We start from the raw sequence: 17,081 nt of genomic DNA on the forward strand, positions 1-17,081 counted from the left end.
TAGTGAGGGAGACAAGCAGGAGAACATGCAAGAGGCAGTCTCAGGAACATTCCGTGGAGACAAGAGCCCGCCACACGGTGCTGCCTCGAGGACGTGAAGAGCTCAGGGGTGGCGTGTGCGCTACCACAGCGGGATCCCTCTGGCCAGTGTGCCAGGAGAGCCTGTTTCTGATGTGGTGCGGGTTCTCCTGGTAGCAGGACAGACAAAAACATCAACAAACTGCATCGTCATCTGAGTTGCCGCCTATGGCAGGCTGATGCTGGGTATAACACCTTCTCTGTCCCTCTCACAGGATGTCACTTGTGCGAAGAACAGATGTGACAGTGTATATGGAAGAGCTTCGTAGAAGACCGGGCACTACGCAAAATCGGTTCTTAGCCGCAGCCACACGGCAGCTCAGCTGGCAGGTTTTGGCAGGTAGTGGCTTCTCCTTGTTTGAAGTCTCCTTCCTCTCACTATCTTCGCTCCAGATAGGTACCATCCCTGGGTATCAGAGCTGTGGTGTGGTGACACAGAGGGCCGCGTGGTCAACGCCACCCTTCAGAAATAACTTCTACTTTCCTTCATGAGTCAGATTACCTTCCACTAGCCCAGCGACTACCTTCCTTCTCCTCTTCGTGTTACCTGCCCCCAGAGCCTTGTGGTTCCTCCGGTCTCCTCTGCTCTTCGGCATCAGCCCTCCTTCTCCCTGAGCCCTTTGCCTTCGGCCAGCCTGGACACGGAGGCCCACTACGTGCTAGAAATTCTCACCCTAGAAAATCTTACTCTAAATCCAAGGTTCAGACCTCGGCACTCTCAACACTCTCTACTGAGAGGCTCACCTACTCCCTTGGTTTACAATATTGTTTCAGAGCAGTTGCTTTTCCGATCTGTAGCTATAACCTCTCCTATGCTGTTAACCCTTTGGGGAGTGTGTTTTTTTACAAGTTGGTATCATAGGGCACCTGGGTGGCTCAGTCGGTTAAGCATTGGACTCCTGATTTCGACCCAGGTCATGATCTCAGGGTTGTGAGATCGAGCCCCACATTGGGCTCCGTGCTCAGCGTCTGGAGTCTGCTCAGGATTCTTTCCTTCACCCTCTGCCCCTCCGCTCACCCGCTCGCTCGTGTGTTCTCTCTTTCTGTAAAATAAATAAATCTTAAAGAAAAAATAACTTGGCATCATAGTGTTTTCTAACCTGATGTATACATTCTTCACATTCCAAGGTGATTTCTATATTAGCCCAAACCCATGAAATAGTAACTTGGGAATGGATGGGTCTGCGGCCTTGACCTGTTACAGTTGTGATGGTCATTACACGTAAGTAAGTAGGGGCTCACGAAGCCCTTTTTTTTTTTTTTTTTTTTTACGATTTATTTATTTTAGAGAGACAGAGAGAGCAAGGGTAGGGAGGAGGGGCAGAGGGAGAGGGAGAGAGAATCCCAAGCAGACTCCCTGCTGAGTGAAGAGCCTGACACCGGGCTCGATCCCACAACCCTGAGATCACAGACCTGAGATCATGACCTACGCCGAAACCAAGAGTCAGACGCCCAACTGACTGCACTACTTCGGCGCCCCCACAAAGTCTTTCTTTTAAATTGGAGGTCAGGTCAGAATATTCAGATCAACAGGAGCTTGTTCGGTGCTCTGATTCTGGCAACTTCCCTCTGTTTCTAATAAAAGCTGTGGACTGGGCCACCTCATCCCTGAACCAACACAGTGAGATAGGACAAGTGACATTTGGAATGTGTGTGATTAAAGGCATCAATCTAAAATCAAACAGGAAACCCTGTGCCCCATAGATAAAGGGAGACTGGGGGCAATTTTTGATCTCAGATTCACTCAGATTGGTGCAAATCCATCACAGGGGGAAAAAAAATGTACATTTCAGTCAGAATGAGCTCAAAAAGCATCTTGTAAAACATGCATCATTTCCCTGAGGTGGAGTCTGGATACGCAGGGAGCTATGGAAAGCTACACCAGAACTTTATTCACTGGGCAAAAATGCTTGACTCAGGAAGAAGGCCACCGGAGCAGAGCCCTGTGATGGCACGGTGGGAAGGTGGGTCCAGTGTAAACAGTATGTTCCCGTCGCCCTGAACACATGCTGTTCCCCAGCTGGTGACCAGAACTGATGCAGAGCCTGCCCTGCGTAAGTGATCACACCTCCCTATCAGGGATGATCTCATCGCAGAGGTGAGGAGGACTGGGCGGCTTTCTCCAAGGAGCCTGTCCCCGCCACACACGGCAAGGACCTCACACTTGGGGTCAGCCTGGGGGCAGAACGGATGGAGGGATCTGTGCCCATTTGGATTTGGTTATTGCTGCTGTTGTTGTTTTAGAACAAAATGAAATGACAGGAAAGGCTGAAAGGAGACAAATCAAGGACTTCAAGGAAGCCACCGGGTTTGGTAGCGCTAGGTACAGCAGGACAAGGGCACACAGAGGAGACCAGCACTCCCGCACTGGCCCCCAACACTCACACCGCCACCTGGGGCAGCCACTTCTCAGTGTCCTCAAGCATAGAGGAAGGGATTAGGGTAGCTCAAGTCACCTCAGATGGAGCACAGACACCCTTAAAATCATAAGATGTTGATAGAATACTTAGAGCTATTGATTAAATAAGCTATGCCTAGATATGAGCAGATGGCAGTGGATGATTTCACAGACCAATTAATCTCTGCAAAATACCCCACAAAACTAGATTCTTATGTATACATAAATATAATATTAAGATACAGTTTTATAATATCAGAAATGGTTGTATTGTGCATTTTCAAATAAATATTTTTTTAATTAACAGACATTTTTTAGAGAAGTTTTAGATTTACAGAAAAATTGAGTAGGAAGTACAGAATTTTCCCATATACCCTCTCTTCCCTGACACAATCTCCTCCTTCATTAATTTGTGTTTAGTGTGGAAATTTTTTTTTTTTTTGAGAGAGAGAGAGAGAGGCGGTGGTGGGGGGCAGTGGGGAGAACAGAGGGAGAGGGAGACAGAATCTTAAGCAGGCCCCACACCCAGCACAGAGCCTAATGCAGGGTTCAATCTCATGACCCTGAGATCATGACCTGAGCTGAAATCAAGAGTCAGACGCTTAACTGACTGAGCCACCCGGGCGCCCCTGTAAAATGGCTTTTAAAAGAAAAAATATTATTAGCATTGGTTTTTTTCACAGGTATGACACTAATATCGCTTAGAAGACAGTACAGAGGGCGCCTGGGTGGCTCAGTTGGTTAAGCAACTGCCTTTGGCTCAGGTCATGATCCTGGAGTCCCTGGATCGAGTCCCGCATCGGGCTCCCTGCTCAGCGAGGAGCCTGCTTCTCCCTCTGACCCTCCCCCCTCTCATGTACTCTCTCTCATTCTCACTCTTTCAAATGAATAAATAAATCTTTAAAAAAAAAAATTTTAAAAAGAAGACAGTACAGGACTGCAAAAAATATTGACAAAATGACTTATTAAATCACCAATTTTATATCACTTTCCTCAAAGTGTTTTCTTTCCTCTGTTATCCTACTTGACCAAATAATACTCCTGTGAGTTGATTGCTCTCAAGCTAAAGCACAGGGTAAACTGGCCCAGAGTCATCCACCTAATTTCAGAGAAAAAAGACAAACTTCCCGATTTAGAGCCGTGGGCTCTCTCCACCAGCCCCACCGCTCAGCAGGGAGCTGGTGCAATGGGACAGGTGTGTGTTTACCCCTCCTAGAAGTTTGAAACTGGAGGTCACGTCTCAGAGGTCCAAGGGGTAGCTTAGAACCAAGGATGTGAAGTTGTTTTAGAGAATGGGGGGGAAGAAACTCGATCCCTCCAAGAAGGAATTGATTGAAAGTGAGATGTATTCAAGAAGAGTTTGAATAAATGCAAGAATAACTTTATAACAGGTTAAGGAAAATCCTAATCTTCCAACACTTTGTCCTAGACAACCCTGTCCTTCTGGGGCCTGAGTCAGAGAGAAACTGCTAGACACTCACACTGGCTTGGATCCACTGTGGAGTCAGTAAGTCTCTTTTTATTAAAACAGTTTAAAAATATCATGAAAGGAATTGACAAAACACCTCCAAAAAGTACAACACTCCAACACTTGATTTTCTCTTCCAATCTTCGTTATACATATACGTGGTATTTACGTGGTTTATATTATAGTGCATAATACATATCTGTTTTCTACTTCTTTTGGGTGAGGTAATTTATGATCAGTTTTGATTTTCTATATAATTATATTATCAATCACCATAATGGCTATGTAATACTGCATTATACTAACATATTATTCCCCTATTTTGGACATATGTTATTCTCAGTCTTTAGATAGCCCAAATAATGTTTTATACCTACATTTTCTTGTTTAGGAATTTTAAAAATTTATTTCATTGGGCTACATACAGTTGACCCTTAAACAACATGGGTTTGAACCAAATGGGTCCACTTATATGCAGATATTTAAAAAAATAAATACAGTACAATACTGTAAATGTTTTTTCTCTTCTTTATGATTTTCTTAATAACACTTCTTTTTTTGGCTGACTTCATTGTAAGAATACAGTATATAATGCATATAACACACAAAATATGTGTTAATCAACTATGTTATCGGTAAGGCTTCTAGTCAACAGTAGGCTATTAGTAGTTATATTGGGGGGGAGTCAAAAGGTATACAAGAATTTTTAACAGTGTGGGGGTCGGCACCCCTATGCAGAAGTAGAATTACTTCTCCAAGAGAATAACCCAATTTTTACCTTTTTATTTTGAAATAATTTCACACTTATAGAAGAGTTGCAAATATAGTACAAAAAACTCTGGTACCGTCTCGTGAATGACTCTTAACAAAACAACCATATTTAAAGGCATTTCTCAGGGTGCCTGGGTGGCTCAGTCAGCTAAGCGTCTGCCTTTGGCTCAGGTCATGGTTCCAGAGACCTGGGATCGAGCCCTGCATCAGGCTCCCTGCTCAGCGGAGAGTTGGCTTCTCCCTCTCCCTCTGCCTGCCACTCTCCTGCTTGTGCTCTCTCTCTCCGTCAAATAAATAAATAAAATCTTTTTTCTTTTTGGATTTTTTTTTTTTTTAAGATTTTTATTTATTTATTCGACAGAGAAAGACACAGCGAGAGAGGGAACACAAACAGGGAGTGGGAGAGGGAGAAGCAGACTCCCTGCCGAGCAGGGAGCCCGATGCGGGACTCAATCCTGGGACTCCAGGATCATGACCTGAGCTGAAGGCAGTCGCTTAACCTACTGAGCCACCCAGGCGCCCTCTTTTTGGATTTTTTGAATTTTTATTTATTTGACAGAGAGAGAGAGAGACAGTGAGAGAGGGAACACAAGCAGGCAGAGTGGGAGAGGGAGAAGCAGGCCTCCCGCTGAGCAGGGAGCCCCATGCGGGGCTCCATCCCAGGACCCCGGGATCATGACCCGAGCCGAAGGCAAACGCTTAATGATTGAGCCACCCAGACGCCCCAATAAATAAAATCTTAAAAAAAAAATAAAGGCACTTCTCAGGCTTTCAGCCTATTTGATGTTTCTCGATGTTTTGCGTGGAATTCAGGTCAGTGATACAGCTGAGCAATTCGAGAGTCTCTAGTTGGGATGAAGGCATAGACAATGAATGCCATATACCACCACCTCACATCTGTTAGGATATCTACCCCACTGATCGCTGGGGCGCCTGGGTGGCTCAGTCAGCTAAGCATCTGCCTTCGGCTCAGGTCATGATCCCAGGGTCCTGGGATGGAGCCCCGCGTCGGGCTCCCTGCTCAGCGGGGAGTCTGCTTCTCCCTCTCCCTCTGCCTCTGCTAGTGTTCTCTCTCTCTCTCAAATTAAAAAAAAAAAAAAGATATTAAAAAAATCCACCTTGATGGCTAACAAAATTAAACTTCCTTAGATTGTACACAAAATTTCTGTCTTCTGTTTCCTAAACCATCTTGTCCTAAGGCTCTTGCCCATTTCTCTTTTCTTGGAGTTTCCACAAACATCACATCATTTCTTAGTCAGTGTGGTCCTTGTTCTCATGCGCCATCCCTGCGCCCATTCCAGTGATAAGGGGTCCCCACCGGTGACTCACACATTCTGCAAGGGCTGGGTGCCACCTTGAAAGAATGCCAGGCTGGGAAAGTGCTGTAGGAATATTTCCTTCCGGTTTCCCTGAGCCCATTTTGTCTCCATGTTATTTGGGCTGGGGTTTTATTTCTCTGCCTTGAAAGCAAAGGGTTTTGATACAATTTTCCCAGGATGTGATTTCACCAAGATTTCTTTTTTCTTTTTCCCTCCTCCGCAACAATCCCTCGTCTAGAATCAAGGCCCCCATTGTCACTGTATCAGCTTCTCTACACCTACCTCCTCCTTCTCAGGCTTCCCCAAAGAAAAACAATCTCTTATTTAATAGGAACACAAAGGCCCCAGTTCCTAGGTTCTAGCAAGGTATAATCTGGTCTGAGTCACTTGGGTGTATTGCAGCAAAGCTGAGGGGTACCTGTTGGTGACTGGAAACCTCTCCTCTTAATCTCCTGCTCCCTCTTGGTCTCCCCCTCTCTCCCTCAAGACCCCAGGCCTGTAGTTCCCTTGAGGCCAACAGACAGCTCCACCCCACTGGAGACTACTTTGAAGGTTGTGATTAAATTTGCATTTTAGCTGGGGGCTAAAAACCTAAGGGAATGCATTTCTAAAGGGGGAATTGTAGGTATCTTGACACGTGTTGGGAAAGGACTCTCCCTGCCCACTCCTGGATCACACCCTGTTATGGATCCTGGCATACAGATCCTACCCCTGCTCAGGCTTTAGGAGCCAATACCCAGGCTCCAATCTCTGTGTGATCTAAGGATTTAAGCATAATCATTCCAGAGTAAATCATCCTCTACAGGAGTTCAGATTAAAGATCCCTCCATCCCTGCCGAACCAAAATGGCAGAAAAAGCCTCTGGCCCTTATCATGGCATCCCACACTACAGGGAGGTAGAGACGTCTCCGTAAGACAGAGCCATTCTTGGCTGCAGCTAATCTGATGTCCTAGGCCCAATGCTCTGTAGCTAACTTGACCCCCGTGGTTCCCCTTTTCTATAACGGCCATTGGCAGAGCTACGGCTTGATAAAAATATAGAAACACAGTTTGACTTTGGACACGACTGCCTCATTTTCCCACCTCAAAATCAGCTCTCATTGCTTGACAAATATGAGCACACTTAGGATCAGAATCTATGAAATCTGGCCTCTCCTACAAGAGCTGGTCATCCCTCAATTTCTTCTGCCCACCTCAGCCTTCTGATCCCTCTCCTGGCATCCCTCTTGCTTCTTTTTTTCACACTGCCTTGTCTCAGCCAGACACTAACCAATAATACAGATGCCACATATTAAGCCCCGAGGTACGCCAGGGAGCTCCTGCACATGGTCACGCTCTAATCCACGCACGTGACCTCTGATGCGCGCTAGCTCAGCACGACTGAAAACCCTGGCTGAAGTCACGTCCCTCATTACTGGTACCGCTGATTCAAGCCTAAGCCTCCCCTTAACCTGCTGCTTTTCCTTATCAGTCGTCTGCAGATTCTAACAGGTCAAACAGGTTGCCCATTTCTAGGAGCATTTGCATTTAAAAGCAAACTCCAGAACAGGGGAAAGTTTAAGGGATGGATAGCCAATGATAGAATTTCAGGCAAGGCTGTGCAGAAAAAGAGTTTAGACAGAGCACTGATTCAGGGCCCTCCACCTTTATTCCATTGCCCCACTCAGGGAATGCTGGAGCCAAGAAGTCCTCAGCCATCACTTTACAGGGAAGTGAAATGATCTCTCCATGATTATAGGGTGGGGGAGTGGCAGGGTGGGTGCCTGATGCAGATTTCAGGCTGGGGTACCTTCCACAGCAGAGGAGCCCTGCCCACCTTTGTTTACTGACCCCCCCCAACCCCATTCCCCACGTGCCCCAACCCTGGCACTTCTGTGCCTCGAGGGAACTGGTCCACCTGTCCAGTCCTCCCAACCTCTTGTGTCCAGAGGGGCAGATTTACTGCTGGAGATTCCAGAAGAAGCCCTCAAGGCCTCGTCTGTATTTGTTTAGAATTGTAAATTCCTCTTTCCATGATAGGCTTACAGCCAGCTGATACCGAGGGTCCCATTTAGGTCATAGACCAGGGCTTTAAAGGAAGATGATTGTTAAGGTTCCGTCCAACTCCCAAATTCCTGTGATTTGATGACATCAGGATTGTGAATACTCAGGCTGGCCCTAAACCAGGTTGGGCTGTGCTGCTTCCATCAGAAACTTCCTCCCCCTCTTTATAAAAACAGGCCCGCCCCGTTGGGCTCCCTCAGGGCCCTGTCCACTGGGCATTCTCTGGCTGCAGAGAAACCCGCCCACCCAGGGCCACTGACCCCACCCCCTGCCTTGAAATTTAAAGCAGGCCGGAGCTGTGCAAGGAGATTGGAGCTGAGGTCCCACAAGAGCCCCGGGCTGAAGAGAAAGCTCTCCAGGGAGGGAAGGAAAGCGAGCAGTGGAGGTAAGTTGAATTCTGTGCCTCCCTGTCTGTCCATCTCCTCCTGCCTCTCTTCAAAGTCTTTCAGGCAAACTGAGCCAATAGAGGAATGCCTTAAGGAGGGACTGACTTTGTAATTCAGGCAAAAAGCGGATTAGCTAGAATCCGAGCCCAAAGGGAGCCTTCTTTTTGTATCTGCATTTCATTGGGATGGGCTGAAGCATTTTGGAGGGGCGAGGGCGGTCAGGGGAAGAGAGAATTAGGAGGGATTATTTGTTGGAGAAGAAATCTCTGCAGAGTAAAGGGGAAAGTGAAAAGAATTAGAGAGTAATGCTCTGAAGAGACAACGGGAGCCCCTCATGACTAAAGGGCAAAAAAACGTGCAATCAACTGCCTTCGGGATTTGTGGCTATCAGAGCCTGGAGGGTCCACAGTGTCTGGGCTGCCACCCTCCCTCAGTGAGCCCATTAAGAAACCGGGGCTGGGGATGGGGCGGGATGGGCGGAGAGAGCGGTGCACGACTTGCCTCCTTGCCTCAGAGCAGGATTAAGTAGGTGGGAAGTGCTGGTAAAGAGAAGGCCTCTGATCTACCCCATGTCCCCTACCCCCATCTCCACTGGTCAGTTTTTGCCCAGTGTGCAAGTATGAGGTCCTCTTTAAGGACTTTCAATTACAGAGGGGAGAATAACATCAATGGCTTTTCTTCCTAACTGCAGGACGCATATCAGAGCTTTCCAGATTTTCGCTGTTATTATCTTTATTTTCTTAACCTCCCTGGGAGGGAGCCAGGGAAGTAGAAAAACATGCTGAGCTCCCAGGTTAACTAGTGACAAACTGAAATGCAAAGAAGTGTGGAAATGATGACTTACCTGGTGGTCAAGTCGGATTAATAATGGTGATCTCCTGCAGTGGATTGATGACAGAAAATTGTGTGTATGTGTGTGTGTATTTGCAATTCCATGAACAAATTCTGCAAATATAACTAGTAAGCGGAGTCCCCTCAAAGGGGACTTCCTAGCAATTCTTGCCCACGGGCAGGAAGACTCATCCTGGGATCTAGACGCTGACTTCTCCAGAATCAATATATGACGGTCAGCCTGAGTGCTTCCTGTGAGAGCCCAGCCAGGCTCGGGGCACCAGCAGGGATTTGTGAATGTTGAAACAGAAAAAGCTCCACACCACTCATCAATTTATTCCACCTAAAGTGTTCTCAGGGATGCCAACCTCAAACCTCTGGATCTCATCAAGAATAAATGGTAGCTCCCCTCTGCCTGGGCTTAGTCTCTGTCCAGATTCCCTAAGACCAACTCAGTTTATTTTGTGATGCCCCAGATCAGATACTCCTGGTGTCTGCTACTCATCAGTGGCTTCATCACACGGGGTGGGGGGCGGGGAGGGACGGGACGACAGCCAGGGAGCAGCTGAGGGACAGCAGTGATTTGTGCTCATGGAGGAGAGATTCTGGGACTCGGCTTTATTTTCCTGGGTCCCAACATGTTGAGTACATGTTGAGTACAACATGCTCAGTACATTTCAAACTATTGTAACCAGCAACCCGGCCATACCTAGTGACCGTACCCATCTAACGCTTTTATAAATGACTGGCTGGGACCACAGAGCATTCGGGGGAACTTACTGTCCAGGGGAGGCCTGTTACTAATCTGCAAACAGCACCTTTTCTAGTTAGGGGGTTTTAGAGCCACTGAAGGGGCCCTTTGACGAAGATCATCATTTGGAAGGAGCGGTGCCAGCTTCGGGATTTCCAAAGCTTCTAATATGTATGCAGGTTATTTTCAGTCAGACAGGTGAGGGGGCAACGTGGTTCACAAGAATGGTGGTGAGCTTAGCTCCAGTTCAAATTCAAAGTCCATCCACTTTTCAGGGATACTGAGTGCCTGGTGCTGAGGAAGAATTTAGGTGTTGAGTTGAAATGTTCAATTTCACTTGATTATTTGGCACCGTGCATCTGCAGTCTCAGAATAAAATTTCTACTTTCTGTGAGTGAATTTCAGCTCTGCTCTGATGAGATGGCTAGGATGGACCATGAGTGACCAGAATATTCTCTTCATTCGTTCTTTGGGTCATTAGCTTTGCATGGAGAAAAATTCTGTGCATAGTTTCAGGCTATAAGCCTCATCTTAAGCCAACCAGCTCACAAAGCTGGTAGTCTGAAATCAAACCAGATAAAAGAATGAGGACAATTTAGACTCACAGAAAGTCAGAGCTAGAAAGCATCTTAGCGGTTATTCACTCTGGTCCAACCCTAGGTCCAGCCACATAGTCTCCTAATCCTGCCTTAGTTGTCTACTTACACATAAGAAGAGCATATTTTCTTGGCGATCTTTTGTACATTCTCCTGCCTGAGAAATTGACTTCTGGAGAAGGGGGTAGAGCGACAGACAAGCCTCTCGATCACCTGAAAAATAACACGTGTGCCAGTGGGGAAAACGAACCAGGTGCTAGGCACACAGCAAGCAATGCATAAACATTCTTAAAAGGGATGACTTGGGCAAGTTCTGGTGCCTATTACCATTACCCAGGAAATACTAACTAGCTGTTCTTCCTATAAAACTTAATGTAATTGCATGGCCTTTGCGGCTGCCCAGCACCGTCTATGCCAACAGCCGCGATCCTGAGGGTGACTCTTGGCTAGCAGGCCCATGGTCAGGCAAGCACAGCTTGCTTACGTGATGCTCCTGACGCAGGCATCCAAGGCTTGGAGAGGTTGGTTGGGGACTGATCTGGAAAACCTGATTCCCCCTTGAGCCTCTGAAGTAACCCACTTCAAGGTCAGGCTGAACCTAGATACTGAGATACCTTTATTCAAAGCCTTTTCTGTTTATTATGTGGTCACAAATATTCCACTAATTCACAACCAGACATTAGGGAATTGAAACTGAACTCATGCCCCAAAGGCTCCTCCATCCTTGGAACTTTCGGGCTTTCCGAACCATATTTCCTCCTAGGGATGCCCTCGAAGGGAGAGCCTGGGGTGTGTGAATCCTATTCCTTTGCCCAGTGGCAGGTGTTCGTGCTGAAGAGTAAGGGGCTCCGGCTGCTTGCTGCTATTACCCTGGGCCCCAGGCTGTGGTCACCTCTTGGCAATATACTCTCCGGAACACCTCTTTATTTTGTTCAACCAGCAGGTTATATAAGACCAATGCCAGGAAGCCTACCTTGACCAGCCCCTTATCTCAACAAGAGGGAACTAGATCTCCCTCCTCCACGTTCTACTAAGACCCCTTCTTCCTCTGCATTTCCACCTTCTATCCCTACCTCCCTGCATGTACCACAGCGCCGATCACACTGTACTCTGATCACTTAATCACTTGTCTGTCCTGTGCCTACAGTATGAGGTTTTGAGGATAGAACATAAATGTCTTTGCACCGTGGAGCCTGTGCTGGTCTGTGGTTGGGGCTCAGGAAACGTTTGATGGTGACTACATAGAGTTGTTAAATCTTCGCCCATGAATTCAAGAAAGAAGGAAATTAGACTGAGCTGGGGCTTGAAGGAGAGGTGGGGGGGGGGTGGAGGACCTGATAGATGGCCCCCCAGGAGGACACCCAAAGAGGCCCTCAAGCCCCCTTGTGAGAAGACTTTGCATGAACAGCTTGATGTCAGCTGAGGCCTCTGCAGGTAGGGGACAGGTAGGGAAGCTAAGCCCAGTAACCTGCTAGGAGTAATCTAAAAGAGAAAGACCGCCAGTCAGCTGGATCTCTGCTGGCTTTTCACATTTTGTCCTGTTCATAGAAAAGAGAAACTTGTTTTATTTTGCCTTTATTTTGTAGCAAGAGCCAGTGTCTGCCACCTGGGCTGTAGAGAAAAAGAGAAGTAGTTTGGTTTTGTTTTTTCTTTTTCTGGGAAGCTCCAGTTTCCTTATTTTTCTAGCCTAATGTCTCTGGTTTTTAAACATCCTCGTGGTCTTCATCAGACGGGCCTATCAGTAGCAACAGCCTGATCTTCCAGCTGTCTCGGGCGCTAATTCCGGCTTCCTCTGAGAGTCCAGAGTGGGCCTGAGGTAAATAGGTCCTGGAAAGGCAAATTAAAAAAAAAAAAAAACATTCAAAATAGGATAAAGGACACCACCTCATATCCAGGAACTAATGGCTCCTGTTAATACTGGTCTGTGTGTGTAGATGAAAGGCGTGAGCTTTTATATCAGTTGTAAAGAATCTGGTGGCAGGTTATCACAAGATGTCCGCATGATCTAGGAAACAGTATTTGGGTATTAATGCTTGACCACAATGGGGAACCCCATAGACGTTAGCATCTTTCTGCCTTGGTAGCTTTCGGTTGTTTTTCCAGGGAGAAGCTGTTAATTTTGGTGCTCCCGTTATTGAAGGACACTTGTGACAGTCAGTACGGTTGACCTTACCGTGCACTGGCCATTGCGTCATAGGGCCTTTGCCTGCTGCTTCTCTAATTGCTGTAATAATTCAGCAAGGTGGGAATGATTGGCCCATTAGAAAATCCAGGAAACCACACACAACCTGTGTGTCATGGTTGTGTCATGGAACTTGAAGTGAAGACTCCAGAGGCTAAGCCGCTTGCCCTGAGACATGCTGCCCTTCCCAAACAGCAACTCTGAGCGCATTAAAAACATTACGGTCCAGCAACAGGACACAGGAAGGAGTGGTGGAAAGTGTCGGCTCGAGTCCCGACACCACCTCTCACCACGTGTCTTGCCTTACGGCCAAGGCCCTTATGCTTTTTTGAAGTTCGATTCTCTCATCTGTAGAAACAAGAGAATACTATTGCCTTAAATGATTCAAGGGTTGTAAAAGGGTTTTGTAAACTCTGCCCGGTAAGTGGTAGGTACTCAAATGCCCGCGGAGCAAGGGGCATTAATCCACATACAGCTCTCTCAAACACACTGTAACATCGCTTTCCTGCGAGCCCAGGAAAACGTGGATACATTCAGTAATGATACAAGGAAAGCTTCTGATCAGTTTTCTGACTCATGGGTGTTGCAATCTGGAGGTAAACTGCAGAATTATCAAAGGATTGCGCATTTCATTGCTATGTGGCGATGTTGGTTTTAGGGAGCGGAAGGAACGCGAGGAACTACCTTTATGCCTAACACGAGACACTGTTTTAGATTAACATCAGATTGCAGGGGTTGTTTAAATTCAACCTTTGGGTTTAACATTTTATTGCACTGACTAATTGCATGAGCGTTTGTCAGTTGAACCTTGTTTTTTCTTCACAGGGTAAAAAGTTTATTAGGAAAGGGTTTCTTTTGTTTTTATCCTAAAAGGAGGCAGGATGGGTTTCTGTTTTCCTAGACCCACAACCAGCTCTCCCTTATTTCCTCCTAACAGGATTACCCAGCAGAGGGTGGACAGGGAGTAGATGACAGTGCTCAGTGCAGAGTTTTTGGAGTTGCCAGATTAATTTCATGTAACTCAGACACAAGTCATCCGCCTATGGTTTGAAGGTGTTTTGGAGAGGATTCTGCCCTGAGTAACTAGTGAGATGGGAGGGAGCTAGGAGAGGATGCTATTCTCTTCACCTCATTGGAATGGATCAAATTAGGTAAGAAACAGACTCTTCCTCTCTTGTCCCCTCGTTATTCAAGAAGAGAGAAAATAAACCTTAACACACAGAAATTTAAGTATTGAAAAGTTAAGAATTGCCTACATGATGGCAGTTTCTGAAAATGGTTTTTATTCTGAGAGCACGGCCTCTATAAAAAGCAGGACCTGTATAAGCAAGACCGGGGCTAAGAGGCTAGTGGCCCCTGTCCTGGGCTCCATCTGGGACCCACAAAGGTGAGCTTTTGTGAGGTCCCCACCTGTGGGGCAGGCCTCCTCCTGCCATCTTACCCCCTCTCTTGTCCCGACTCTAGTGACATGCCTTTGCTCTTCCAAGGAGTTCTGCCTTGGACCATTTCTTTTCTAATTTGTTGGCATTCATTCTGGGCCACGGTGGTTGGGGGGTGGAAGGAGGGTGTTGTTTGTTTAAAGCCATGAGTCACTTTACATATTGGTATTCTTGGAGACCGACTCTCTCTTACTCAGATTTCCAGAGAGAAGCTTTGCAAAGCAATAATAACCTGAGACTCTCCTCTACCAAAGATTAAGGTAACAAACCTTGCACACAGTGTAAAATTTGATCATAGTATCAACGTACTTTTGTCTTTCCCTTGCAATTTCCTGTCTCCTCTAGCTTGCTCATATTTATGCCTTTTTCTTGCTGGCAAGAGTAAAAACTACAAGTCCTTGAGTTCTATACCAGCTGGGGCAATTGCATTGTTTGTATCTAGAACCACAGAACTTGATTGAGTGACTGTGTTTGTACAGTTCTTCTATTACAGATCACTTTCACACATGTGGTTGTGTTTAAATAAAAGTACTTATATGCATTTTTAAGTGTTTCACAGTTTATACCCGTTATATCATTTGTTTTCACAACAGCAGAAACCACAGTGTGTTAGCCCTGGAGGAAACCTCGAGAGTCCAGTCCACTTGGTTTTGCATCCCTGGGAGCTGATTTTATGTCTCAAAATATAGGCGCTTTTGGGAAAGGCAGCATATCAATTTTTACTCAGTCATTCTAACCTTGTGTGAATGAGCATATCGGTCCCTTTCCGAAGGGCAGACTTTTTTTTTTCAAAGATTTTATTTATTTGACAGAGAGAGTGAGAGAACACAAGCAGAGGGAGAGGGAGAGGGAGAAGGAGGCTCCCCACTGAGCAAGGACCCTGATGTGGGGCTCGATCCCAGGACCCTGGGTCATGACCTGAGCCGAAGGCAGACGCTTAACCGACTGAGCCCCCCCCCCCCCGGTTCCATCCCCGGAGGGCAGATTTTTAAGGGGGAAGATGGAGAAAGTAGGACAGTTAAGCGTCCAACTCTTGCCTGCAGCTCCTCATGATCTCAGGTCATTATCTCAGGGTTGCGAGATTGAGCCCTGCATCTGGGCTCAGTGGGGAGTCTGCTTGCGATTCCCTCCCTCTGCCTCTCCCTCAGCCCCCCGCATTCGTGCGCGCACGCATGCGTTCTCTCTCAAAGAAATAAATCTTAAAAAAAAAAAAAAAAAGGACCATCTAAAGGCACTGCAACAATGGTTCATGTACTTTCCCCCGGTCCTGCCTCCAGCGGTCCTGCTGCCGTTCCAGCGGCCTCACCCAGTGCAGACTCCACAGCTATGAATGGGTGCCCATCAGTCAGCATTCCCCCACGTTACCACTGCAGAAACAAACCCTGAGGTTCTGGCTAGCATGACCATTGATTTCTCGGCCACAAGGGCACACTTCCTTGGCTCTAGCAGAGTAATCCCCTCCCTGGTTACCAGTGCATTGTTCCCGTTCTTCTCTAGAACAGTCATCACTCACGGCCGTTCAGAGGGGCCAGGGAACAGAGCCACTCCAGTGCCGTCGCCGGCAGGACCCAACGCAGCTTCCAGACAGAAGGTCAGAGATGCTCTGGAAGCAGATGAGGCTTCCACACGCAGACGTGCAGGCTGGGTCCCGCACAAGGATTCCTGCCCATGCATCCTTGAAATCCAGGCCATGCTTTATTTGCCAGGCCCTGTGTCCTGCTTTTGTTGTAGTTGTTTTTTAATTTGCACAGATTCTTTGTCAATTTGCCAAGCTCTGTGTCTGCTGAACTCCATCCACCAGAGAGGGTGCCTTTTGCAAATCTGCTGAAATCAACTCTGTGTGCTAGCGTGGGCCTGCCCGTGCTGGGGCCCCAGGATCTTGGGGACCACAGGCCTTATGGCCATTCCACCGTTACCCTCATACAGCGATGTTTTCAGTGATTCAGATTCCAGTCTAACTAAAGTGAGACATCCTGGTGGTTTTCCTTCTTCCTTCCTTCCTTCCTTCCCTATTTCCTTCCTTTCTTCCTACTTTCCTTCCTTCCTTCCTCTTCCTTCTTTTCTTGCTTTTTGTTCTCTGACTCTGGGAAACTATGAAATAGAGCAGAAGGAAGAGAACACAGAAAAAAAATAACAAGTCATCTTTGTATTTATAGAATGAGCCTAGAAGGCCTTATACTTACTCCACACATGTCACCCCCCACCCTCCTCACCCCCAGGAGCCTGTCCTGGCGCTGGCTGGCCCCACGCACCTGGAGTCTGAGTCCCTGTTTCTGGTATTCACTTTGTTCTTTGTCCAGGTGCTGCCCCCAGACCTCTACACCCACTTTAATGAAGGCAAAATAAGGACACATTTTTTCCTCCTCTCTTCCTTCTCCCTTGTCTTTGGACTGCACTGTTTGTCTGCTGGCGGGATGACTCATTTCTTTGTCATCCTCCTACCCCATTCAGCCTGTCCAGATGCTCTCATTGCCTCTGTGCAGCGAGATGGAGCTATGGCCTTGTTTGAGATTGTCCCTGGATCGGCTCAAGGCCCAGCAGGGCCCCAAAAAGTGGAGGAAGGTAAGGACTGACAGAACAGAGACTGTCTCGCACTCTCCCCGGAGCAGAAGACAAAAATAGACTCCTTTGCCCCTTACGCCCCTCAGTTACCAAGGCTTTTCACATGAGGCAGCTGTGGGAGCCGCAATGGAAGCCCTAAGTCCTGCTCCGCCTCCCCATCTGGTCCCCGCCCCCATTTGTCCGGGGAATGCAAATGTGTTGATACCGCACTTCTCACTTGGCAATGTTCCAGCATCTAGAATTGTGTTCCAGTTAGAA

The 17,081-nt window shown here is 47.2% G+C and overlaps 1 protein-coding gene across 3 annotated transcripts in view; it reads left to right on the forward strand.

Annotated features, from left to right (window-relative positions):
- Positions 1-297: 297 nt before the first annotated feature.
- The window catches only part of PLAT (plasminogen activator, tissue type), a 31,660-nt gene continuing 14,876 nt past the window's right edge, over positions 298-17,081 (forward strand). For 2 of the 3 annotated variants that reach the window (XM_045879913.3, XM_064585492.1), the window contains exons 1-2: positions 298-417; positions 8,363-8,461. In XM_045879913.3, the coding sequence (XP_045735869.2) occupies positions 330-417; positions 8,363-8,461 (187 nt within the window). In that variant the 5' untranslated portion in view covers positions 298-329. Of the gene's footprint in view, positions 418-8,362; positions 8,462-15,792; positions 15,853-17,081 lie in introns of those variants that run through there. The other variant, XM_045879911.3, reaches the window with a different exon arrangement.

Source organism: Mirounga angustirostris, unplaced genomic scaffold, assembly GCF_029215605.1.
Source record: "Mirounga angustirostris isolate CCGP_5_RB_7025 unplaced genomic scaffold, mMirAng1.0.hap1 SCAF_2, whole genome shotgun sequence".
Taxonomy (NCBI): domain Eukaryota; kingdom Metazoa; phylum Chordata; class Mammalia; order Carnivora; family Phocidae; genus Mirounga; species Mirounga angustirostris.